The sequence below is a fragment of the Gymnogyps californianus genome, chromosome 2 (genome assembly GCF_018139145.2).
Source record: "Gymnogyps californianus isolate 813 chromosome 2, ASM1813914v2, whole genome shotgun sequence".
In the NCBI taxonomy this organism is placed as follows: domain Eukaryota; kingdom Metazoa; phylum Chordata; class Aves; order Accipitriformes; family Cathartidae; genus Gymnogyps; species Gymnogyps californianus.
In genome coordinates, this window is record NC_059472.1 from 20,921,487 (window position 1) to 20,946,099 (window position 24,613).

At 40.9% G+C, this 24,613-nt stretch overlaps 1 protein-coding gene across 2 annotated transcripts in view; it reads right to left on the reverse strand.

Moving 5' to 3' along the window:
* Positions 1-10,416: 10,416 nt before the first annotated feature.
* ZFPM2 (zinc finger protein, FOG family member 2) overlaps positions 10,417-24,613 on the reverse strand; it is a 317,408-nt gene continuing 303,211 nt past the window's right edge. For both annotated transcript variants that reach the window (XM_050892753.1, XM_050892754.1), the window contains exons 6-8: positions 21,725-21,931; positions 17,096-17,320; positions 10,417-13,866 (exon numbers count right to left, since the gene is read on the reverse strand). In XM_050892753.1, the coding sequence (XP_050748710.1) occupies positions 11,375-13,866; positions 17,096-17,320; positions 21,725-21,931 (2,924 nt within the window). In that variant the 3' untranslated portion in view covers positions 10,417-11,374. The remainder of the gene's footprint in view (positions 13,867-17,095; positions 17,321-21,724; positions 21,932-24,613) is intronic.

Sequence of the window (24,613 nt, forward strand, 5' to 3'; positions counted from 1 at the left end):
TGTCCAATCTAAATCCACCCTCTTTCATTTTAAAACCATTGCCCCTTGTCCTGTCACCAGAGGCCTTGGCAAAGAGTCTCTCTCTTTCTTATAAGCCCTCTTTAAGCACTGAAAGGCTGCAATAAGGTCTCCCTGGAGCCTTCTCTTCTCCAGGCTGAACAACCCCAACTCTCTCAGCCTTTCTTCATAGGAGAGGTGTTCCAGTCCTCTGACCATTTTTGTGGCCCTCCTCTAGATCCACTCTAACAGGTCCATGCCTTTCTTGTATTGGGGACCCCAGAACTGGTACTCCAGGTGGGGTCTCATGAGAGCAGAGTAGCGGGGGAGAATCACCTCCCTCGACCTGCTGGCCATGCTCCTTTTTATGCAGCCCAGGATACGACTGGCTTTCTGGGCTACAAGCGCATATTGCCAGATCACTGCATTGAACGTGGTGAGGGCTGTGAAGGGCAACAAGCAGGGCTTCTGCAGATCTATCAGCAGCAAAGACTAGGAAAAATGTGTGCCAGCTGCTGAATAGGGCAGGTGACAATGAACCTGGTCATGAAGGATGTGAAAAGGGCAGAGGTACTCAATTCCTTCTTTGTCTCCATCTTTACTGGTAAGCCAGGAATCACAGGCCCCTGAGACCAGAGGGAAAGTCTGAAGCAAGGAAGACTTACCTTTGGTGAACAAGGATCAGGTCAGGGAACACTGAAACAAACTGAATATATGTAAGTCAATATATGACCTAACAGGATGCACCCATAGGTGCTGAGGGAGCTGGCTGGTATCACTGTGAGTCCACTCTTGATTAACTATGAAAGGTCATAGCGATCAGGGGAGATGCCTGAGTACCAAGAGAAAGCAAATGTCATTATTGTCTTCAAGAAGGCATGAAGGAAAATCCAGGGAAGTACAGGTCAGAGACCCTCACCTCGATCCCTGGGAAGGTGATGAGCAAATAACCCTGAGAACCATTTCCAAACAAATAAAGGACAAGAAGGTGACTGGGAGTAGTCAGCATGGATTTATGAAGATGAAATCATGACTGAACAATCTGAAAGCCTTTTACAATGAGATGACTGCCTCGGTGGATAAGGGGAGAGGGGCAGATATTGTGTATCTTGACATTAGCAAGGCTTTCAACACTGTCTCCCTTAGCATCCTCATAGACATACCGATGGAGCATCGGTAGATAAATGGACAGGGAGGTGGACTGAAAACTGGCTGAACTACTGGGCTGAAAGGGCTGTGATCAGCAGCATCAAGCCCAGCTGCAGGCCAGTCACTAGTGGTGTCCTCAATACTGGAGCCAATACTTTTTACCGTCTTCATTAATAACCTGGATGCTGGGACAGCATGCACCTTCAACAAGTTTGCAGATGATACAAAACTGGGAGGAGTGGTTGACAGACTAGATGGCTGTGCTGCCTTTCAGAGGGATCTGGACAGAGTGGAGCAATGGACCAAGAGGAATCTCATGGAGTTCAGCAAAGGGAAGTGCGAAATCCTGCCTCTGGGGAGGAACAATCCCAGGCACTGGAGCAAGTTGCCCAGAGAGGCTGTGGAGTCTCTGTCCTGGGAGATGATAGTCAAAACCCAACTGGACACAGCCCTGAGCAAGCTGTCGTAGCTGACCCTGCTTGAGCAGGGGTGGGGTTGGACTGGGTGATTTCCACAGGTTCCTGCCAGCCTCAGCCGTTCTGTGACATTAGCTTTGCTGGGACATGGCTCTACCCCTCTATAATTTTGAGGAGCTAGTGGCTCCTGCTCTACAGCCAGTGGTATCACATACAAAAGCAGCTGTTTGTATAGTATATAAATGCAGCAGAACCTGTATAAAGGTCACGAAGACATATTCTCTTTTATCTACTCATAGACACTGCAACTGGAGTGAGCGATTCCATAATTCATTTCAATGGGAGTTTTGTTAGCATTAGATGTAGGTTCCAAATGCCTGACCTGCATTTTTATGGGTGATTTGTCAGCGGCAGTGGGTAATCCTGCAGAGAGAAGAGGTTTTGATACTCAGCAGAGTACTAACTTTACCTCATCTCCATTTCTAAGAGAACTTTAGATAGCAGGGTAATTCATGTTTTCAGAATGCTGCATTTTGCATCAAACTGTTTACTGTAATGAAACAAGTAATTTATTTTTATCTGAGCCTGCATCACATCTCTCACTTCACTGCTGGTTCTGAACATCAGTAGAAGGTGCTTAAACTGTGCTTCTCCACACCAGTGATGTATCCACAACGGGATCTTCCACAGCCCAGAGTAATGGTTCATAAGTGTCACTGGACAAAGTTGTACAACATTTCATTTTTTCTTTTTAATCTTATCTGGTGATAAGAAAGGTTTGGTATTCGTTGCTTGGGAAAGAAAACTGGCATTTTTATCACCTAAGAATGAATCCTACTTTAACCTTGGTGGTTATTGGTATTAATTGTGTTTGTCATGATCTTAAAGCAAATGCAAAAACTAATATTATCACTTAACCATAATATGTGGTTGGCAAGTATACATAGCAGTTTCATATCAGGAAGGTATAATGGATATCTGCAAGCTGAATACTTCATATAAATATTATTTTTGTATTGTGAATGTCATTATCAATGACATTAATATAACAAACATAAACTATGATATATTTTGATGTTGGAGGAAAAAGGAACAGAATGTTATTGGTGAGGAAGGTTCCTGCAGAGCAGAGACAGTTTCTTCTGTGAAGTAGCTGTCACAAAGTGACACTGGATCCCTCTAACACAGTGAAGTTCAAATAAGTGAAATCATGTCAACATCTCTTACATAATTATAACATTTAGTTCCATAAATCACATAAAAGCTTTGAATGTATTTTAGTGATACTACAGATTTCAGTAACATTATAGTATGTTAACATATTAAAACCCCTGCAAACATTGCCAATTTTTTTTTAACTGAATATAAAAAATACCTACTAAGAAAAGACACTTCTCATAAAAGTAAAGGGATTTCTGAAATAATTTACAAAAGCATACTGCATATCAAGTTTTGTAAGCCTCGGTTGCTGATAGACCAACATTTTCCCAATGTCTGCTTAATGTAAAAGGACAGAAATCACCAGGAGGACAGAATCCCCAAAACCCTTCCCCACGTTTTAACCCTTAAAGTCCCTCTTGTCCCCTTCTCTCTTCATGATCCAACGACTCCCTCTCTGTTTTGCAGAGTAACACAGGTGGGAGGAGAGAAGTAGTAAACGCCGACTTCTCTCCGTCCCTGTAGCTGCCCTTGCGTAAGGCTTGGGATTGTCCTGACACCCCTAAGAGCTGGCTAGACCTTGACTACTGAGGAGCACAATGAATCCAGCCCCCACTTCATGGATGAATACTAGGTTATTATATAAACAGACAGCATTAAAACTATCAAGTGTCATTCAAAGTGCATGCCCAACCCATTCTTTCATGGAGTTTTCCCATGAGGAAATCTTTCTAAGCAACAGCAGACAGCTGACCGAGTCTCTGGGTATGGTGCCTAGCCCTTAGAGAGGAATGAGTTTCAAGACGCAGGGAGGGACATAAGAGCCCTAACAAAGTGACTTAACTGGAAGAGATAAGGACCAACTGAGTACATGTAAACCTCTTTTCCGAGTGGAGAGTGCCTCCGTGTCTCCAGTGGTGGTAGATTGCATAGTCTGGTACCTTTTAGAGCGTGGACAGATGTACAGGCTGAGGGGCAGAGGTCTGAAAGAGGAAGACCCAGGAGATGGGACAAGCCATTGGTATATCCATTTTCCCTCAGTAGTTCTTGTGCTAAACTACGCTTCTTCCCTTGCAGGTATCCCATCTCCTTCAACAAGACCCACACACCAAGAACCGAACTGTGCTTACGCAATCACAAACCCAGAAATCTCTCACTGATATATTTCTATATGCATTTGAGGCCTAATTTGAAAAGCAACAAGGAAAAAACCTACTGTCTTGAAAACCTCCTAAAAACATAAATACTGCTCTTACTTTTGCACCTCCCAATAGGTAGCTCTTTGCCTTTTAGATGCTTAATCCTTTAAAATCAATCTTATGTTTCTTATAAATCAAATCAGCAAGTTAGCTTGGGGGAGCAAGCTGTGCAGTGTCAGCTGGCCAGCAATAAATGTTCATATACTTGTGGCTATACTTGGAAAGCTTGTGCCTCTTCCACCCAGCGCTGCTCCGACAGAGAACAACGCTGTTTCTGCTGGCAGCTAAGAGTGCCAACGAAGAGCTGCCAGAGCAGCTGTCCCAGGCCCAGGCAGGTCCTTGGCACCGCGGGGACCTCATTCACCTGGCTGAGCCGCGAGAGACCTGCCAGACGAAGGATGTGGGAACCGAGGTGCGGCAAGCGCATGCAGGTAACCCTCATCACATGTGGCTGCATCCCAGCACCCTGCACCTTGCTTCTGCTGGGTACGCTGCCCTGTTGTGAGTTGTGCTTTTGGTTTTAAGGGAGTGGAAGGGGAAGGAGTTTTAGATTTATCTGCCCGAAATTACACCTGCAGAGTTTCCTTCCTTTGATCTAGAAAAGAGCTCAAAGATTACCCATCTAAAGAGATTTTTTTTTTCAAATTCTTATTTGCTCTTTTTGTTGAAAGACATCATTTGAGGGGGTTCCCTTTCTATTCTGCTTTGAAAACTTGTGGCTGTAAACCAACATGTTCCCTTCCCTTTGCATACTTACTCTAATATAGAAACTGCAATCACAGGCTGAGATGGCTTCTCTCTAAAACAATTTTCTTCCTTGATCAGTCTTTGAACCTACAGGTCTTTTATTAGATTCCATAAACATATCCTTTGGGGGTAGTTTCATCAGAATTAGCACGAGATCAAAAATGTCAAAGCATCAAAGCGGCAGTCTGTTCTCCCTCAAGCCAAATGCCAACATAATCAGCCCACTGGTATTTTCCCCATATCCCCCTAAGACTCAAGTTGCAAGGGGTTTAACGTGGCTTCCTCAGAAAAAGGAAAGCAAAGGAATTGAAGGTGAATCCTCCTAAGTGACTGAATAAACCAGCCATGCAGGGACACTATTTTAGGGCTACATAGACTTGAAGTCGTATTACCATTTCACTTTTCAGCTTCTCCATTTACTACCCTTGAGGCTCACACTTCGAACAGGACTGGGAGTGGCAGGGCTGCTTTTGGCACCATATAGATTGAGGACTGTGGTTTCTACAGTCTGCTCTGTATCAGCCGGTCACAACTACAGGACAGAACTTCTGGCACGCAGAAGTTTCTCATCTTAAAGCACGGAAATTATTAGTGCATGTGAAAAATTGAGGAGAAAACTTTTTTGATGACAGATGGGCTTTCAAAACAGTAGCAATGCTGGTGGTCCTGAAAAGTGATTACATTTAAATATAGCCATCACTGCAAGATCATATGAACCTGGCTTCAGTTTCAGTAAGAACATCTAGAACTGGGAAAGCTGAGATGAAAACTACTTCTGAAGGTGTTTCCAGCTTTATCCAGTTCTATTCATCACACTTGTGGCTTTTCTTATTCAGCACCCTATCCAAAAGTTTGAAAGGCACAACTGTTATTCACAGCCATATGCACCTCCACACAAAAGTGAGTGGTATTGAGCTATTGTTTTTATTATTAATTGTGCTGTGAAAGGTTCCTGCCAGGCTAGGGTGTTTAAGGGAGTTGTGTGAACGCTGCAGGACTGGTGCTCTCGATGGGCTCGCTCATGTACTGCCCCACAGCTGAGCTGGTAGCAGCTGCCTCTCACCACCTCGCTGGTGGAGATGACCACCCTTTCCAACACACCAGCTCAGGTGGCTCCTTTCACCAGCCTCCACCCTGAATCAGGCACCTTGATTCAAGACGGATTAAACAATTAAAATAAAAAAACCCAACAGAAAACAAACAAGACAATTACAAAACCAACTAAGCTGGCAGGTAGAAAAAATGAGCGCATGGGCAATTGAGTTGGTAGGTACAAACAAATACCTTGGCCTGGGACCTGTGCAAGGCAGCTGAGAGCAGAAAGGGGAGAGAGCAATTTTGCCAGGAGCACATTTAAATTTGAAAGTGAATGAATGTATCATCACCCTCCATGTACCAAAAGGTGCCAGCTACCTGTGCAATGCGGATTAAAGGGTCTGGCTATTACTGCAACAAAGAATTTGTCTAATCACCTCATTCAGCCGCTTGATCTAACTTCTTAATCTAGTTTAGGTTCTTCCCCTCTTTTGGACATGCTCATCTCTCTGTGTATGTTTTATACATAACATATGTGTGTGTCTGTGTATATAGTAAGAAAAACATGTATTTAGAAGTTGAAACTGTCAGAATTACCGTCTCCTGTTCACCCCAGCACAAAAGCTCATCTCACGCTTCCAGTCACAATTCATTCATCTTGTGCCTCCATATTATGAAGCTTTAATTATGGGAGTGCAGATTTCCTGCCCACCTCCCTGCCCCGTGCTCTGTTTCACTCCATACACAAGTGCCACCAGTATTATTTTCGTTCATTTTGCTGTGGCTCTAAGGGGGTCTCAAAGGGGTCTGGATTCAAAGCACTGACAGTGACCTACGTGGAAGACTTCAGACAAGAGGACCAGGCATGCTCGCAGGCTAACACAGCTGAAGCTTGGGCATCTGACTTATCTCTAATTTACAATAGGATCACACACATCTGTTCTGTGCGGTGTCTGTCCTGACAGTTCCTGGCAGCACAGTGCCCCGGCCATGAAGGTGACGTGGAAGGGGGGAAGAGTTGTGGTTCTCTTCCTCGTTGTCAGCCTTGGGGAAAAGGAGACCACCAGGGAGCAAAGAACCTTTGCACTGGCAATATTCAGCATTTGGGAGTGATCTTCCAAGGATTTTGTCTCATCAGTATTTTAGCCTCTTTCAGCAGGCCTCCTGGGATGTGCAGTGTTTTTGTAGTGCTGACGCCTTGTAACTGCTGCCTTCTGCAGCCATCGGCGTACCCATACTATACTCTCCGGATTAACAAAGTGCTGATTCCCTTTTTCCTTATCTTCTTTGCCCCTCAATGAGATTATCCCACACCCACCCTTCTTCCGCTGTACTCACCAAGGAATTTTCTTTAAGCCAGGTTTTCCAGGCTGTTCAGAGCTCCATCTCAGCTCCACCTTTTTAGAATGGATTCTGGTTCATAGCTTATGTACATTCAGAGAAATTAATTAGCCCACCTCCACCTCACCTTGATGGTGGTTCTGGCTTTGGTTTCATTTTTTAATTTCTACATCAGGTTATTTTAGTTGTTATTTTTTTCCTTTTGCATTTCTTAGTGGTGCAGCATTTACTGTACAAGGGAGCAACCACCTTATACTTCCTCTCAGATTGTTTGGGATGTGACTACTACATTCCTGTGGAGTGTCAGACAATGAATGTAGTCAATAGTTATGTGGTAGAAATGAGAGACTGGGAAAGTTAGCAGTGTGGATCCACAGCAAATATCAATGATGTAGTTTTATGATTACTTGTAGCAATGAGAAAATGTCACCAGAACCCTAGCGTTATTACAATCAATTCAAGACAAACAGGCATCAGCTTGTAGCAATACCCTTTACTGCTTGCGTTAGGCATGTCCACCTGATTTATGGTTACAATGAAAAAAATCATCATCACGTAAAAAATTGAGATGGCGACGTGAAAGACCGCATGACAATTGTGTGAAAATTGTGATATGAATGGGGACTCACAACAGCCTTTCCAAGTCTGAATTTTAGGATACAGACAAATGAATGAGGCAGACAGGGATGCCGCTACATTAGTTCTGAGCACTGCATGCGGATGGGATGTTTTGTGAATAAGGAGATCTTCCTTAAAAAGCCAAAAAGTTGAACACAAACCCGCCAGGCTATCAGTACACAGGGAGTCAGGCAGGAATCAGCTCTTCAAAATATTAGGCCTTCATGCGGAGCAATTTTATTTTTTTGTATCATAAACCCAGGAAATATTTCAATGCCTTTTGTTGAGCTATTCATCTCCACCCGATAGTCCCTCAAAAGATTTATTCACTGACTCCAGCTGACAGGGATTAGCAGATCCAAACCATTTGACCGAGGTGCTCTGCTTCCTGCTGAGTTCTAGGTGTCAAAGACTCACTGAGGATGGACTCTCTTTGCATAGGTGATTTGATAAACAATTAATAAACCTATAAAAACCTAAAAGCAGAACTAGGGAAGAGTCTATATTCAAGAGAAGTTTTTAGCAATAGGCAGTTCACCTGTTCTATTATCACCTTGAACAAATGCATAGATATAATCTGAAGAGAATACAAATAATCACTTGGTCAGAAAACAGGTTTAAGTAGTTTATTCCTGTAAACAATATTTATGACTTAAACATAGATGTACTTAAAGCCCCCAGCTGGGATTAGGCCAGTATTGTGCAAACTGGTTTAAGAGACAGCAGAGAGATTTCTGGCTGGCCAAAGTGTTTATGTTCTTCTTTCAAATGAGCAAATTAAGAGATGGGTGCAATAAAGAAAGTGAAAAAATGGAAAACAGTGTGTAAAGGTATTGGAAAACATGGTTCCTGAGCCCAGCTATGTGAGCAGCTATCTTTGTTAAATGCTTTCTATTTTTAACAAATGTATAAGAAATCAAATGTCAGTAATCTATATTTGCTACCCACCTAGCTAGTGTAAAGTTTTATTTTCAGAGAGTGTGATGGTATAACTTTGGGGTTTAGCATGTGTCAGAGTTGCTTCACTCCAGTGAAGTAAGTAAAATGTGTAAAATGTGTACAAAATTGAGTAACTCTGTACCCACAGATGAACAGGTTGTGCTTGTTTTGAACTTGTAAAAATGGGACCGGTCAACCAAATAGGTGATTTATAAAGAGAAAATGCTACCAGGTATATTCTGTCATGTGAAAGCAATTGGACTAGCCAGTGGGAAGAATATAATGCAGCATGGCAGGCTTTAATTTACCTCTGGAATATATCAGGTACCCTCAGCATTTCCAGATCAGAAATGTTTTGTGATAAGGCTTTTCCCTTTCGGCACCACTTTTCAGCTAGGTATTCCCTTTAACCCTGATATTCTCCTTTACTTTCTCATGGTCTAAACACACCCCTAGAGCTCAGCAATTGTAAATTACACTACCTGTGGCTTTCTGACCAACTTCACCTAACAGTTTTCGTCTATGCATGTAGATCTTTCAGAACTAGCTTATTTCAATCCAGATGTAATCACTTAGTTCTTTAAACCAATTTTGTACGATGGATAATCTTCAAAATAATGTTCGCCACCAAAAAGGTCAAAATATACCATCTATCTCAAATATTGTGGAGTCTTAGATATATTGGTGTGGTATTTTCTAATAAAAGTTTAATTGATAATCATAAATGATTTGTCTGTTTTATTCTCCCTGTGTTTGTAACGCTTTTTCTCCTTCACAAGTCTTATTACCCAAAGTATTTGCTATAGGACCAATTTTGGCCCTACTGAAATTAATGTATACACCTGTTACCTTTGTTGAGAGTGAGAATTAGCACAATTTTAAGCACTCTTGTTCTGTATTTAAAGCCCAGCTAACCACCAGAGTTGTTAATAATAGTTTTTGAACTGTTTATTATTTTTGCTACTGGATCACATGTACCTACACTTACAAATAAAAAAAGGACAAATTGAGTTCCAAAGTACACAGGGATGGGGTTGCTGAAAGTCAGTAGTATCGCAGTCTTACGCTAGACTCCAACTGGCTGCTTAGCTGAAATACCATCCTTTTATGTATTTTGTTCTGGGTTGTTTCTTTGGCTGATATAGGAACTAAATTAAATACAACTGTTTATTCAGGTCATGGTTTTGCTTTCGAATTTGTAGGATGAAAAATGCATCAATAGGTCACTTTTATAATTTCAATTTTTGAAAACAGTGTACAGGAGACTGAACAATTGCAAGCGAAGAGTATTAATTGTGCATTAGTTCAGATTTTAATACAACATAAATTATTGAACAGTATTTCTATATTGAATTAGTGGAGCAAACTGCTGTTCTATTTAAATGAATGCTACTGTTTTTCATGTAAGACCACTGAACACATAAAGACTCATACCAGAGGTGTTATGAAGCAGGTTGTTCCACTGATTTTGACCTACGGAGGTACTGTCAGGGAAGTATGTCTTCCTTAGCTCCAGTAAAGAGAACAGCCTTCCTGGTTTCAGACCTTCACATTTTAAGTTTTAGTTCACCAGGTTGTCTTAGACTTAGTTGTACTAGTGACCTGTCAGCAAGGACTCCCTCGAAGTGGAGGCATCCTTTGTACTCATTTTCTCTTTGAACACTTTGCTTCCATTGAAGAGGGGGCAATGTTAACCTGTTCCTAAGAGCTTCTTTACAGTTTGTGAGCTCTAAATCCTCCTTGAAAAACAAAATAAAACAAATTTAAAAGAAATTACTGCCAAACTTCTCCAATGATCTGGAATTTTATTCCATCCATATACATGCATAGTAACAACATTTGTTGAGAAATTATTTCTATCAGAAGTAGAACATTATCTTTGTGATCACCAGTTGCAGTATTGCTACTTTTATATTTAAATATATCTTATATATGAATTAGATTCATAATTGCAGCATTGAGTTTAGGGTTTTGTTTTAGACTGTGCCTTTCAAAAGATAAAACTGATTGATATGACCTCATTACTTACAATACTGCTTCCAGTAATTTTGTTCATTCTTTATAAAGTATTGCATTTAACAGCAAAGGTTTAAAAATTGAGACAGAGATGCATCAGCGAAAGAAAATACAAGTACTATACAAGAAAAAAATTGCCATCTTCATTTAACGTACGTTTCAGATTAAGAAAGTGGACAGAAACATACTGCTACATACAAATGCAAAGCCTAATGACTAAGGTACTGTATCTGCTAAAATACAAAGTGCAAACTGAGCCCAATTGTTCAAAAAATTGAAATTTTAAGGCGACCTTTACAGCATAGTTGAAACTTCTTTGCAAGTTATATTTTAGCATATACATATATCTGCAACAGCATATAAGAAAAAAAAAATCAGGATACACAAGTGCTTTTGAAGCTATTTCTAAAATGCTTTTCTGTATTGTTTGCGACTATTTTCTTTAAAATCTACTATACAGTGCAAACCATATGTGCTACACAATAACTATACAATAACATTACAAATGACTTTAATATAAAGTTTTTAAATAAAAAATAACATAACTACAGCTATGAATACTGCTGGTAAAATAAATTAATATTTTTGAAAATGGCACCAATAATACACTTTACTAATGGACTGTAATGAAATTACACCTTTAAGTCTTCAACTCAGCAATAGTGAAATCTCCTGATTGTCCAGATGTAATTCAAACAGCTTTCTTTAGACTGTATGGAACAATATGCTAAACACAGGTACCAAAGGTGACCGATTGTTTCATTTGACATGTTCTGCTGCATGTGACGAGCAATAAAACTTCTTATGAGTTATAAAGTTTGAAAGATTGTTGAACTGGATGTCACACAGTCGGCAATACTTTCCACTGCTTGGGGCCTGGGTAGAACCATTCACGCCTTTAGCTATACTAGACAACTGTTCCTCTGCTGTAGGAATTGCTGGAGAGACATTTTCATTTGCAGTTAAGGGATTCTCAGAGATCCATGAAGGAGACTTGTGCCCGTCTTCATGCGGAGGATTCTGGGAAATGTTCTCTTGCTGTGGGTTTGCGGCAGGTCTTTCCTCCTGTTTTAGTCCCCCATTAACTATTACCATGCCTCGGTTTTTCGGCAATAGCGGAAGAGACTCTTTCTTCTGCACAGCACATCCGTTTGAAGGCGCCTGGCCTTTAGGAGATTCACTTTCTGTATTTGTGCTTTGATCTAAATCAGTATTATGAATGACAAGAGAACCAGAAATGTAATCACTTGGCTTTATTCCATAATATGGAGAAAGCTGATCTGCTCCTTTAGCTTTCTTTATTGCTCCAGGGTAAAGGCATTGTGGAAGAAACAAATGTTTGTTTTCTTCTTTTGTAGCAATAAGCTGGGCCGCTTCACTAAAGACTTTTAGTCCTTGAAGTGTTGCTAAGTGTGTGGAAAATAAGTTTCCATTAGGAGAGGACTGTTTCGAGTTTCCGTTTTTCTCACATTTGATTATGCTTCTTTCGTAACTGACATCTGGGCTGTTTCTTTCACTTTCTGGGTTTTGAAACACCTTACTGTCGAGTTGTCCCAGGTCGTTACGCTGATGGGCAGTGACAGGGCAAAAATTCTGCTTGTGAGCCAGGTAGTTCTCTACCTTGTTAAAACTGATCTTGCATACTGTGCACTCATGGTAGTCCAGCAGCCTTTTGGGAGAAGTGGACGTCCTCTCTGACGGGGGTAAGCATTTTTTACTGAGATCTATTGGCACATCCATCTCCAAGCAAGACACAGTGGAGTGGGGAGTATCACACTTTGAAACTGGAACGCACTTGTTAATAGACAGTGATGTTTCCAGATGCTTCGAGACTATTCCTGGAAAGATATCACATCGTGGATGGTAACATTCTCCAAGGCCCTCTGTTGACTCTTGAGTAGAAGTACAAGGATTGCCAAGATTGGCCACTTCTAGAAATCGCTGTTGAACTAGTGGTGGCCTTTGCTCCTGCTCGGGTAGGCACATCTCATACATCTTCCTTCGCTTCCGGGTACGCATTGTTCTCTGCATGGCAGGCACTTTATTGGAAGCGGACCTCTTCAGTGGGGGATCGTGGCGAGTGGCACAGTAATACTGCTTGTGGACCATGTACGTTTCATGTCTGCTGAAAGTAATATTACAAGCTTCACACGTGGTCTTGTTAGGATCACTCTCTCCTTCTACTAAAGGAGCACTGGGATTCTTCACATCAGAAGGTTTTCCGTTTATCTTCTCATCGCCGTTGCTTGCAGTTGACAACTTCTTAGATTGTGCTGTGAAGTCTTTTTCATGACTTTTATTGTTTGTCCCGATCAAATCTAAAACATTGGAAGAGTTTATGCAAGATGTCTGCAGAAGCTGATTCTCTGGATCTGATGTGTGAGGAGCTGCATTCAGGATGTTTATAGAGCTTTGACCATTACTGGGACTTACAGCTTCTGGCATTTTTTCTGGAACACTGGAAAAATCTGGTGACTTTGCCATCTGCTGCCATCGGCTGCTGCAGTAATGCTTTTTGTGTACCAAGTAGTTGTCCAAATTATTGAATGTTATGTTACACTCAAAACATGTAGCCCCTTTGGGCATCAAAGGACTGTAAATTACAGGAGGATAACTGCTACTTCCATGCCTCAGTCTTCGATGGACCAGTTCAGACATTTTAGCTAATATCTCTGAAGCCTGAGGAACCACAGTGATGTCTTGGGGAAAAGCAAATTGGGAAAGAAAAGGTCCCATTGGGAAAGAAGGACCAATATTAGGCTGAACTGGTGATGAAGCAAGTCTTGGACTGGATGGTTCAGATTTTATTTTAGTGTATGAAAAACTCTGTTTATTTGTTGCAGGCTGGGTTTCTGGCCTCTGGTTTGGAAGGAAAAGTGGAGCCTTTTTTTCACATTTATCAAGCTCTGTATCAGAACTTGCATCTTTAGTCTGCATGGTCTTTTGGCTCTGGGGAACATCATTTCTGCTCAACAGGTCCGTTGCTGGCTGTAAACCTTCTTCGTTTCCACTTGGAGAGCGTTCAATGTCACTTTCTCTCTGAATTTTGTTGCCAGAGACATGTAACTCTTGGTGCTGCAGTAGCTCCCTCTGAGTTTGGAAGCCAAAATGGCAGTGATTGCATCTAAAGGCAGCTTGAGTAAGATGCGAGAACAGGTGCTGATGAAAGTTAATCACTGAGTCTGCAGTGTAAGTACAAACTGTGCATTTCAGACTAGCACCGGGCGGGAGAAATTCTTCCATTTTCACTCCTATAGAAAAGAGAAGTAAAATACAAAATAAAGTGACCATTTTGCCCTTCATGAAGTATACTGGAAAATCAGTTGCACAGAAGGTACAAACACAGTGAGGACAACTAATTTTCTCCTGATGGGATGGTATTAGTCACCCTGAACTGGTGACTTGAATTGGTTCAGAATTTCTTTCCTCAAACTGCTAGAGGATATTCCCACACTTCTGCTCTGCTTTGGAGAGCCTTAGTATCTGCATGCATTCAGCAGAGATGAAGGGAAAGAAAGAACAAGGGAAAGGATAAAAATAGACTGGACTTATTCTAAATGAAAAGGTCTTAGAAATTACAGTTTTAACTGAAGGAGACATAATGTTCCCCATACACAGTCACTGGAAATTTTGAATGCACAGAAAGCACATCAAGGTTAAGAGGCTCAAGGTTATGATGTGGCTTGAGGTACAGCCCTCAAACTCAGAGTGCCTGAAAGCCACAGACAGAGCAGAAGTAGCATTTCGAGCATTATTGATGCTCAGCTCTTTGCCCGCATGAGTTGGCTGTAGTGTGGGAACAGGATACAGATCTATCCTCGTCAGAAAGGACTGATGAGTTGCGTTCATTGTGAAGGGAGGAGGAGGAGTAAGACACGGCTTCACCAACATTTTATCTTCCACATATAATGGCTGTAGGCAACTACTGCTGCAATACACCACTTTTTCCTCATGAAATCACTACAGCTTTTTCCCTGTCAAGAACAGTACATTCAAAGCCATCTTACAATCACTGCTGAAACAAAAAAACCCCATGTTTCACAGTATTTTGAAACTGAAAATGCTTTAAAAAGAGATAAGACCAAATTCCTCTACTGCAACAACACAGATTCTGATTACCTGTTAGACAATAAAAACTGAAAAAATATTGGTAGGGATGATATTCGGAATCTAAAATGGATATTTGTTCTGTCTACACACACACACACATATACCATGCCTTTGTCAGGTAAACTAGGTTCGTGACAGTTGGACAATATAAAGCTGTACGAGTATTGTGGCTCAATCTGTGGGAAGTCATTCTGTTGTACCTGGAGGTCCTCACTTCTCCCCTAGCATCAGCGACTCCCACAGTTGAGAGCGACATTTGAATTTGAACTACTCTCAGCCTCAGAGGCCAGAAGGGAGCCAAGGAGATACACAGCACTTTAATCAGCGCTTGTTCCCCGTCAGGCACTTTTTCACCAGGAGGCCATATGAAGCTTTAGCTCCTCCACTGCCATGAGATGGTGTTTCATATGCTTCCACATCATGTGATACAGTCACAGTGGAGTGTCTCTACGGACTCTGCATTTCAGTCGGGGCTCCATGCTCCAGTGGTGTGGCTCTGCTACAGCCCCCAGCGGGAACGGTAACAGAAGTTGAAGCAAACACAGCGCTAGCTTACAGGGCATTTGGAAAAGGAATGTTTCATTCCTACTGCAGGAGCTGTTATAACTTGTGATAATCTGTATAGAAAAATAAAGGTTGACAGGATCTGAAAGAGAGCAAGAATGATTGAACTGACTGGTTTATGACTAAAAAGAAGGGGAAGGCCTGACTTTTAGCCTCTGATCTAAGAAATACCCAAAGATTCTTACTGGAAATTCAGCATCATCTCAGACCTATGTCTTTCAAGGAACACAGATGCTTATCTCTAGATTGGAAGAAGACAGGGTCACTCACAGCTCATGGCTGAAAACCCTCTTGACACCTAAGCCAATGGTACGTCACTAAATGCAAAGAGCTGAAGCAACACTTTTACACAATGGCTAAGATTTCAGAATTTTCCCCTGCTTGGGGAGAAATGAATTTGTTATCTTCCAAGAGTACCTGGTTTTAATTACTAGGCTGTAAGACATGCTGGACTGCATTCACCTGCTCTTGTTGAAGCTGCTCCTACTGTTCCGCTGGTTCACTGAACAGTGAAATATTTGCTAGGCAGGAGACAGAAAATGGCAATAGCCTGACATTCAAAGTTAAGATCTGGAAGCACAAAAAGATCTGACCTCTAAATGAATGGCTAAGTGTTGTCCGTGTTGTCTACATAAGGAAGCTTCTCACTCAGCACTCTTCTAGTCCTGTTCTGGGAGGTACCAAACTCTTCCAAGGCAACATGATGCCCTCTAGATTTGTAATTGCTGCCCAAGTATCAGAGGAACATTTTTCACTTCACCAAGTCCACAGAGTAGACTCGCACTCCCCAAGGAATTTTTACACTGCAGCCGAATAAGGCTTTCTTCTGTGAATAAAGCACACATTAGTGTCCTCTGGACTCCATCCATTTAACAGGAGGATCAGGTACTCCTGCAGGGCCCTTGCCTCTTTCCAGACACAGCTCTGTACGCTAAACAGCCAACACACCCATAACCTGACACTGTAATCTTTCTTATTTGTATGTTTTCTGCTACTGAAAACTCCAATGCAGAATGTTCTGCAAACTCATAACTTGTGTTTCCAGCCCTAATTCAAAACAAATTCAAACAGCACACTCAAAGGACCTTCAGAGAGGGAGATAAGATTCCTGCTGAGTTCCAGATTTTTAATCTCAGTAATTCTATAATCCCACTTTCCATGTATCTAGTATTAAAATTTTAACAACATGGACAAAGAAAATACTATCCCCATTTTATATTTATAAGGACGGAAAAGAATATTGTTATGAAACAAGAAGTTTTTATGAAATAAGTGTCCTGGGAAAAGCACACAGAGTTTGGACCCTGGTCCTTAAAGCCCCCTGCCTAAGAAGCCTACTCTAGGACCCCAAGATCTTATTTCAGAAGGACTTGCTCTCTGGTGGTGTGTATTTCTCCGCTGAGCATCAAAACAGGGTAGCTAGAGACTGTAGTCTAGCAGACCCACGTTTGGTGGATGGAATCCTGAAGTAATTGATTGAATCTCTCAGAGATCAAGCAGCAGCAGTCTAACTGTGTCTGGATTCCTGAGCATTTCCAGTAAAGAAATGCTGCCTGTATGCGTGCATACACACATTAAGAGAGAGACAGCATTCAAATGAGGATTAGTAGACAAGAGAAATGACACTGGTTACCTGGGAGAGGTGCTTGGTGTAGAACAGAGGTCAGAAACTGTTGACATTTGGTAGTATCTACACCCAATGCTTGCATATATTTGGAGAGACATTGATCCACTTAATAGCTATAGTGAATAATTCTTCAAATAGCTAAATCTAGAAGATGATACAGGAAAATACATGGTACTTACCACTGTGAGAATTTAGGTGCATTTCCAGAGCTCTTGCGTTAGAAAAACTTTTGGTGCACTGCGGAAAGGGGCAGACACTGGATATCTGCTGAGCACTATCTTCGTTCTCCTCTGACAGCTGGGGCCCCTCTCTTTGCCTCCCGCTGCAGTAATACATGAGATGGGCCTGCAGGTTCCGCTCACTTCGATACCAAATGCCACAGGATTTGCAGGGGAATATGTCCTCTGCAAGCAAATATAACCAGGTGCAGGTTAGCCGCGGTGCACACAGTGCCAACCAATTAACACAGCTGGATTAATTCCCCTCACTTCCCTATTAAACGCATGCTTATTTAATAAAATATTGAAAACAGAGCCACGGGTTTATTAAAATGTCACTTGCAGGTGAGAGACTGAACATGGGAGACAGTTGTTTCTTTCAAAAGGAGAATTTAAAAATAATTACTAAAAAAAACCCAGCTAGAAGTTTTTGGCATGTAATTATTTAAAAAAATGAAATTGTTTGTTGTGAATATGCAGTACTAATTCAAGAACTAAGCTGTATTTCCAATACATCGCTACTCAACAGGTGACATCTTTCAATTGTGCTTTTTTTCTGTGTGCACAAGCCTTTCCAGCATCGGGCCTTGGAATTTTTGAGTGCTAATGGCAGATCATTCCGAAGAATGTATATTTTCAGAATGCTTATGCAGTTATTACTGTAAAATCCTGTTGCTCTGATATCCAGGAGGCCAGACTAGATTACATTTCCTTAAGATCCTACACTGTTGAATGTAATATTATAATAAACAGCACTTTTATTTCCTGGGTTCCTGTTGTTATTAATATTAAAAGTTAAAATTTCTAACGTACTTTTGTCCTCTTGTTTTTGGTAAATTGTTACTGTTCCACTTTTCACTATGCAAAAGGGATATTTGCTAAGAAAAACTGCAATTTTTTGTTGTCTTCTATCCCAAAGTGTCAGCACCCCCTCCGAGGGCAAGACAATGCAGAGGTTGCACAGAGTGCTTCCCAGCAGCAGAGGGAGCAGATATTTTGATCATGTGCTGAAGGCTACATTCTTTACTCATGTGAAGAGTAATAATGAATACTGTGTATTTATACAAAGCAGATAGATATTTGGTTGTTAATATCCTGTCAGGATACCTACACAGTACACGTTGTGTATCTGTCTCAGAAGGACAAAAGACCTGTTTGATCTTTCTGAAAGCTGAACTTGCCATCCTATCAGTAAGAACAAGGAAGAAATCCCAGCCCTTTAGGCTGCATCTACATTACTAAATTGAACAGTGACAGACTAGAGCACTGGAACTGTTTATATTGTTAAATCACAAGAATGGTCCCTTCCACACTTTTGGCCTAAGTCAGTTAACACCTTCCCCATTCCTGCATACATTTCAGGAGTTACCACGGGCCTAGGATCATTCCCTGCAACTGGTTTGGACACTTCTCACCTGTTTTTGAGACTAAGAGAGGATAAAATTATGAGTGCAGCCAGACTGTGCCAGCTGACCTCAGGATCAGTGAATGGGCAGCTGCAGTCACCATCAAAACACATCTTGGTCAACATCAAAACTCCCACTGACTTCAGAATGCAAAAAGCTGCTAGTGATTGTAATTAACTTACTCTTGAAGAATGGCTGGCTGCTCTGAAAATGTGGCATGTGTAGCTGATGATGTAATTCATTATCATTCATGACAATTTATGTTTAATTTCAAATATTGATGTGTATAGGACAACTGCTCTATTCCAATTCCTTTGGGTGAACAAAGTTGAAGACTCTAACCCATTGAAATGGATGAGTGTTTTATTTGTTAAATATCTACAAAAGTAGCCAAAATTTACATTGCTTAGTTTGCTTCTCTGACTGCATTGCTAATGCTTGTCTATTTTTCTGCTCATGAATTTGCATAAAATATTTTCACCACTACCAGTTTCTATTTCTCCCTTTGCCACTGAACAATTGTGCATGAGTTTAAGACACAAACATTTAATGGAGCAGTTAGTATTTCAGTATATACCACTATTAAAACATTACTGATACAGCTTGCATCATCTGAAATGTCCGTCTGATGTGAAAGCTGACATTTCAGCATTTGTTTTTGGCTTCAAATGGTTTTAAAAAATTGAATCGAGGTTTCCACAGAACAGAAAGTCCAAAAGTAGTAATAGGAAATTCTGATATGGGCAACATGTCCTGTTTGAATTCATTTGACTGCATTCCATCACAGAATTGAACTTTCTGATTATCTTAATGAATTTGACTTCCAGCCATCTTTATTTCCTATGGGCTAGATGGCCTGGACAGTCTGTAGCTCCAGTTATGCACGGTGAATATCTGACTCTCATTACGTGCCATGCAGAGGAAATGCATTTGAAGAGTTTTGCACGGTGAGAGGATGGAATTCCAGGGAGAACAATGTTTAGGGATGGGATCTGAAACTACTACTCCCCTAAAGCAATGCAAAATAGATAAAGGCTACTTGAAGTTAATGTTTTAATTCTTTAAAAGCAGAATAATTCAATTTGTTTCAATGGATAGTTTCCAAATATTTCAATGGATCAATTCAGGAAATTAAACATTCAAGCTCAAGCTGAATGACAGGTGATATTGTAATTTTGATTTTTCAAATAGAAAATGTTAGGAAACATTAAAAGAAACCCTACAACACTTAATTTTTCTAGAAACTGATTTTTTTTCAGAGATCTACCAAGAGAATGGTTAAGAGAGGTCTCACTACAAATCTAGAGGTGCCTTCAGCATATTACTGGACTTGCATCTAGCTCGAGACTTTACTGAAGAAACTGAATTTCACCAACTCAGCAATGAAATGTGGAAACAGCCCCATCTGGTCAGAGGCAGAGTCAGAATCGGGGTGGAAAGTTCTGGACAGTGAGACTTGCTACTTTAGCAGCCTCCTGGAGTTAAGAGTACAGACGTTACTCCGAGTTGCTGCTAAGCCTGTATAGCAAGAGCTGATGCACCATAAACTTAAGAGTCCTCTTAGCAGCAGAAGTAGCAATGACCAGTGCAGCTTTCCACGGCTCTGCAAAAGGCAGTGCTGGCAGCAAAGGTGTTTCCAGAAATATGATGCTGTAGAAATCTGACTACTTTGCCAAAGCCCAGAGTTGGCCTCATGTAGATTTGCACAAAAATACAACCTCAGCTGAAACAAGCTGTGAATGAGTCTTTGCCCTTTAGGCTAGGTAACTCCCTCCCTGGTGGCTCCCTTGCAGTTGTTGGCTGTAAACACTGGTCTGCCCTAACTGTGGTAACTTGGTGGTCCATTTTAGGGGCTTCCGACACCTTTTGGAAAGGTCTTGTACAGTGCCAATTCCTGGTTCTGTGAACAGGTATGTCAGCTCACAGCAGCCCCACTGCTGGAGTAAAAATGAATGCGCTTAGCTAAAGGGTTTGAAGTTGCTGCCGACACTCTCTGGAAGGGAGGACTTGGATGACTTGGACATTTTAAGGTTTATCTTTTAAAACAGGCTAACAATAAATGTGTAGCTATTAAGATTGTTTACCCAGAAAATAAGCAATTACCAAAAAAAAAAAAAAAAAGGAAAACACAGAATGAAATGTGTTACCATAGATATTTTAATTAGTCCTGTCTGAAGAGCCTGAAGATGGTGTGACTGTTCAAGACACGGTGTGATTCGGTGTGAGCCTGAGTGGCGGATCACGTGCTTCCATGTGCATTCACACCTGAAATACTGTGTTCAGTAGTTCGCTTTATCTAATTACTATACTTACAAACCACAGGAAGCATGGGGAAGTGCTCCAACATGGGGTCTAAATGGACAGGCTTACAAAGTGCTGAGAGCAAAGGATGTGCCACAGGTCTAAGTGATGACTGGTAAGGATCATGGTAACAGCTAACATATTTGAAAAGCACTTAGAGAGGAGGGTGAGGAACTAGGGCTATATAAAGGTAAAAAGTAGTAATAAGAAGAAGTTAAAGAAATGAAATTTAATTCAAGCTGAATTGTCCCAGTTCAGGAACTGACTTATCATGTACTCATGTCCCTCCTCCCTAAGGACAGCACTTAATTACATGCTGTTTTTTGTCCATGATAGGGTCTACTGATGTCCAGATGACATAAAAACATTTTGGGTAGCCACATGGAGTGGAGATACTACAATAAATCAGGGCTCCTATAAGGCATAATCTCCGCTGCATTTTGAAACAGCCACTGAAGAGATGTGTTCTTTCTTTCCATTGAGTACCATGAATTATTGCCAGAAGCTGCAGCTGTAAGCAACAAGCTTACTTGAGCAGCAGAGGCTGGACTTTGTGAGCTAACAGGCCTAGCTTAGCTACTTTTTTAACAGTTTCTGATCCTATTGCCTCTGGGAGCAGATCACAGAACCTCCACATGAGGGCGGGTCAGATACTCTGGGTGAGGCTCTTGCAGAGCCCAGCTGCCAAACCTCTCTTCTTCCTCCTTTTATGTCTGCGAGTTCATCTGAGACGGTGGGGGAACAAAAGCAGGCTTTGAGCTGTGGCTTTTAAGTCGTGTGGTTTCTGTGGTCTTGAATTCACTATCGCTGTATTAGCTCTTCGTATGTGCCTTAAAGTACTGCTGTTTTAAAAAAACGCCAGAGAATAGTATTCATCACTTACTGTTCACAATAGCTGTAGGCAAAATAGATGCCATTGCAGCTTGTTGAGGGAGCAATTGTATTGAGTCCAGCAGGCGTGCAGGATACATCCCTTCTGTGAGAGTCATCTGACTAGCAGCTTGCAGCCTTGAGTCAAAATCTACAACAAAGGCAATCAGCTCTTCACCCTCTGAGATGGCCTTGGTTGTGGTACACCAAAGCTGCCCTCCTACGGGAAACATAAAAGCAGAAAGATTTAATTGACGATATCAGATTCCAGAACTTAAAACATCAGTGCCATATATTCACACTCTTTTTTTAGATTTCAATGGCTTGTTCAAGGTAAAGAGGCAAATAATTTTTCCTTTTACTGTCTTCCTTCTATCAATATAGGAATTTTAAATGTATAAGGATAACAATTTAAGGATACTTTTCCTAACTATTTGCAGCATGAATATTCATTTTAATATTTCATTTTGTCTCCTAAAAGGCCAGCATTATGAAAATCAAGACATAGGTGAAAATATTTTATATGGCACTTTTCTCATCATTACTTTTCACCAAACTTCCTGTATATTTTTTTATACCTCCAAGTTTGTTTTATTTTGAATACCAAATCACAGCACAATAAAACCAAACAGCTGCAAGAAAGAAATCACATTTCCTCTTAAGGGCGTTCTTCCCCTGCCTTATGTTTGCCGCCCTTTCTCTAAAAAGTCTTCCCTTATGTAATATTCTTCGTAACATGACTGCTTTATCTCTGCTTACACTGACTGAACTTCCTGAAAAGAAGATATGCCAAAGATCTGTTTCATAAAGGCTTATTCAAATAAAGGTTTGTTTAAAAGGGGGGGGAGGTGAAAGAACTTTCATCAAACAGTAAGATACACTATAGCTCTGCGCTGCAAATGTCACGTGTAGTGCATTAAAAAGAAAATTAACTATGCGAGTACATCTACTAATGTATTTGAATGCGATAGTGAATGCTCATTTATTTAACATGTTTAGACAGGCAAAGCACTTATATTGTGTTATCTACACTCTCAGGCCTAGATACATATCCAATACAGTTATGCCTGAAATAATGTTGCATACTTTATACGTTATAAAGCTTTTTTTTCTCAGGTTTTGTATATATAGAAAAAGCTATATGTTGTATTCATTAGGCAAGCAAAAACTGTACTCATTTTGATAAGTAATATTGCTGTGTTTATCTTTCGGCATAACTGCCTTTTCAACTGCACTTCATTTTTTTCCCCTCAAAGAGATTATAGTTTTAAAACAACTTGTTGCAAAAATCTGGTAGAGGAGATAACAACAGTGTATGATATGCCACAGCTAAATGGAAGAATTAGGACATTGTTTTAGAGAAATCTTGGACAATTAATTAAACCAGTCTATTAGCTTTCAAAGATGAGCAAACAAAACAGCATCAGTGACAATGTGTTTCAGTGGAAAAATAAAGCTAAGCTTCCAGACCTCAAAGTGGTGTAAAAGTTTCAAAGCAGAAAAGTAGCTTTGTATTCACCCGTCGGTAATACAGCAGTTGAAGGTGGCTCTGAAGTTTACAAACAATTTACTGTGATGGGACCAAAGCATACTAAGGTTTACTACCCTCCAAAATTACAGCATTAAATGGTGCAAATCTGAATAATTCCCTCTAGAGAATAAGAAGATGAAATGTGAAGATAGTGCCATAAATGTCTACAAACACAGAATCCTACTGCCCAAGCAGGTATTCAAACATTTGAAGAGCACAGACTGACTTATTGCCTGATATAAGTCAGGAGTAAATATACAGAAGCCTTCAGTGTTAAACTGGTATAAAACCTGTTCAAGAGAGAACCAGGCTAAATTTCTTAATTAGTCTCATAGATAAAAATACGTGATACACACGCTGCAGTTTGAAAACCTGAAACTGGGTACTCTCACTGCAAACACCACACAGTTCATTTTCTGGGAGGAACAGGGCTTCCATTATTAACATGCACTTCTATTTTATTTATATACAGAAGGTGTTAACAATCAACCAACATGTTTTACTATATTTTAATATAGAATAAGAGCTCTTCCTGGACTGTATTATTCACTGGATTTCTTAATAAAATGAGTCACTGCAGAAGAACCAACTGAGACTTTCTCTATCCCAGCAAACATCTTGACACGTTGTGCCCTTGGGGGAAAAAAAAAAGAAAAAGAAAGTGTAGTTGATTACTGGGTCTCCAGCTGCAATCAGTCTGGATCAGCTAAAAGGCTCACTCAGTCTCCTGGTGTTAGAGCTCCTCAGGGTGTTGACTCATGTCCAGCACCAGATTAAACTCGGCCAGCTGAAGCGAGCAGTGACCTCCGCTGCCGGCTCCACCCAGCTCCTGGAGGCTGTCACACCTACGGCAGGCACAGCTGAGTGCGATGTGTGACAGCTCTGGAAGCACAACAATCTCTAGCTTGGCTTATTAAAGGAAATCAGAACTACAGAAGTTTAATCCACTGCTGCACTTGAATACCAACCTTCAGCCCAGCAGGATTCAGATCCAAGAATTACATTTTGTTCTTGTTCATCCCACTCTATAGAAAATGAGGCATTTAAGTGATCATGACATATATGTCAATGTTTTCATCAGTACATGGTATCGTGTAAGTTAAATCCCCAGATGAACTCCTAACTGATGCATTCTTCCGGCTACTGGAAATGCAGTATACCACCTCTGCAGCAACAGTCACCCACAGGGACAGGGCACAGTACAGTCCCCTCTTGCCCCCTTCTATGCTTGCTTGCACAGGGTAAGGCAATAGCTGCTGTTTTGAAAGATGCAGACAACTTTATTCCCCTTAGTGCAGTGAATGCAAATATGCTGGCCCTCATGCACAGCAGGAAAACAGTGGAAGAAAAGTCTTCTTGAGCCTTCTACTG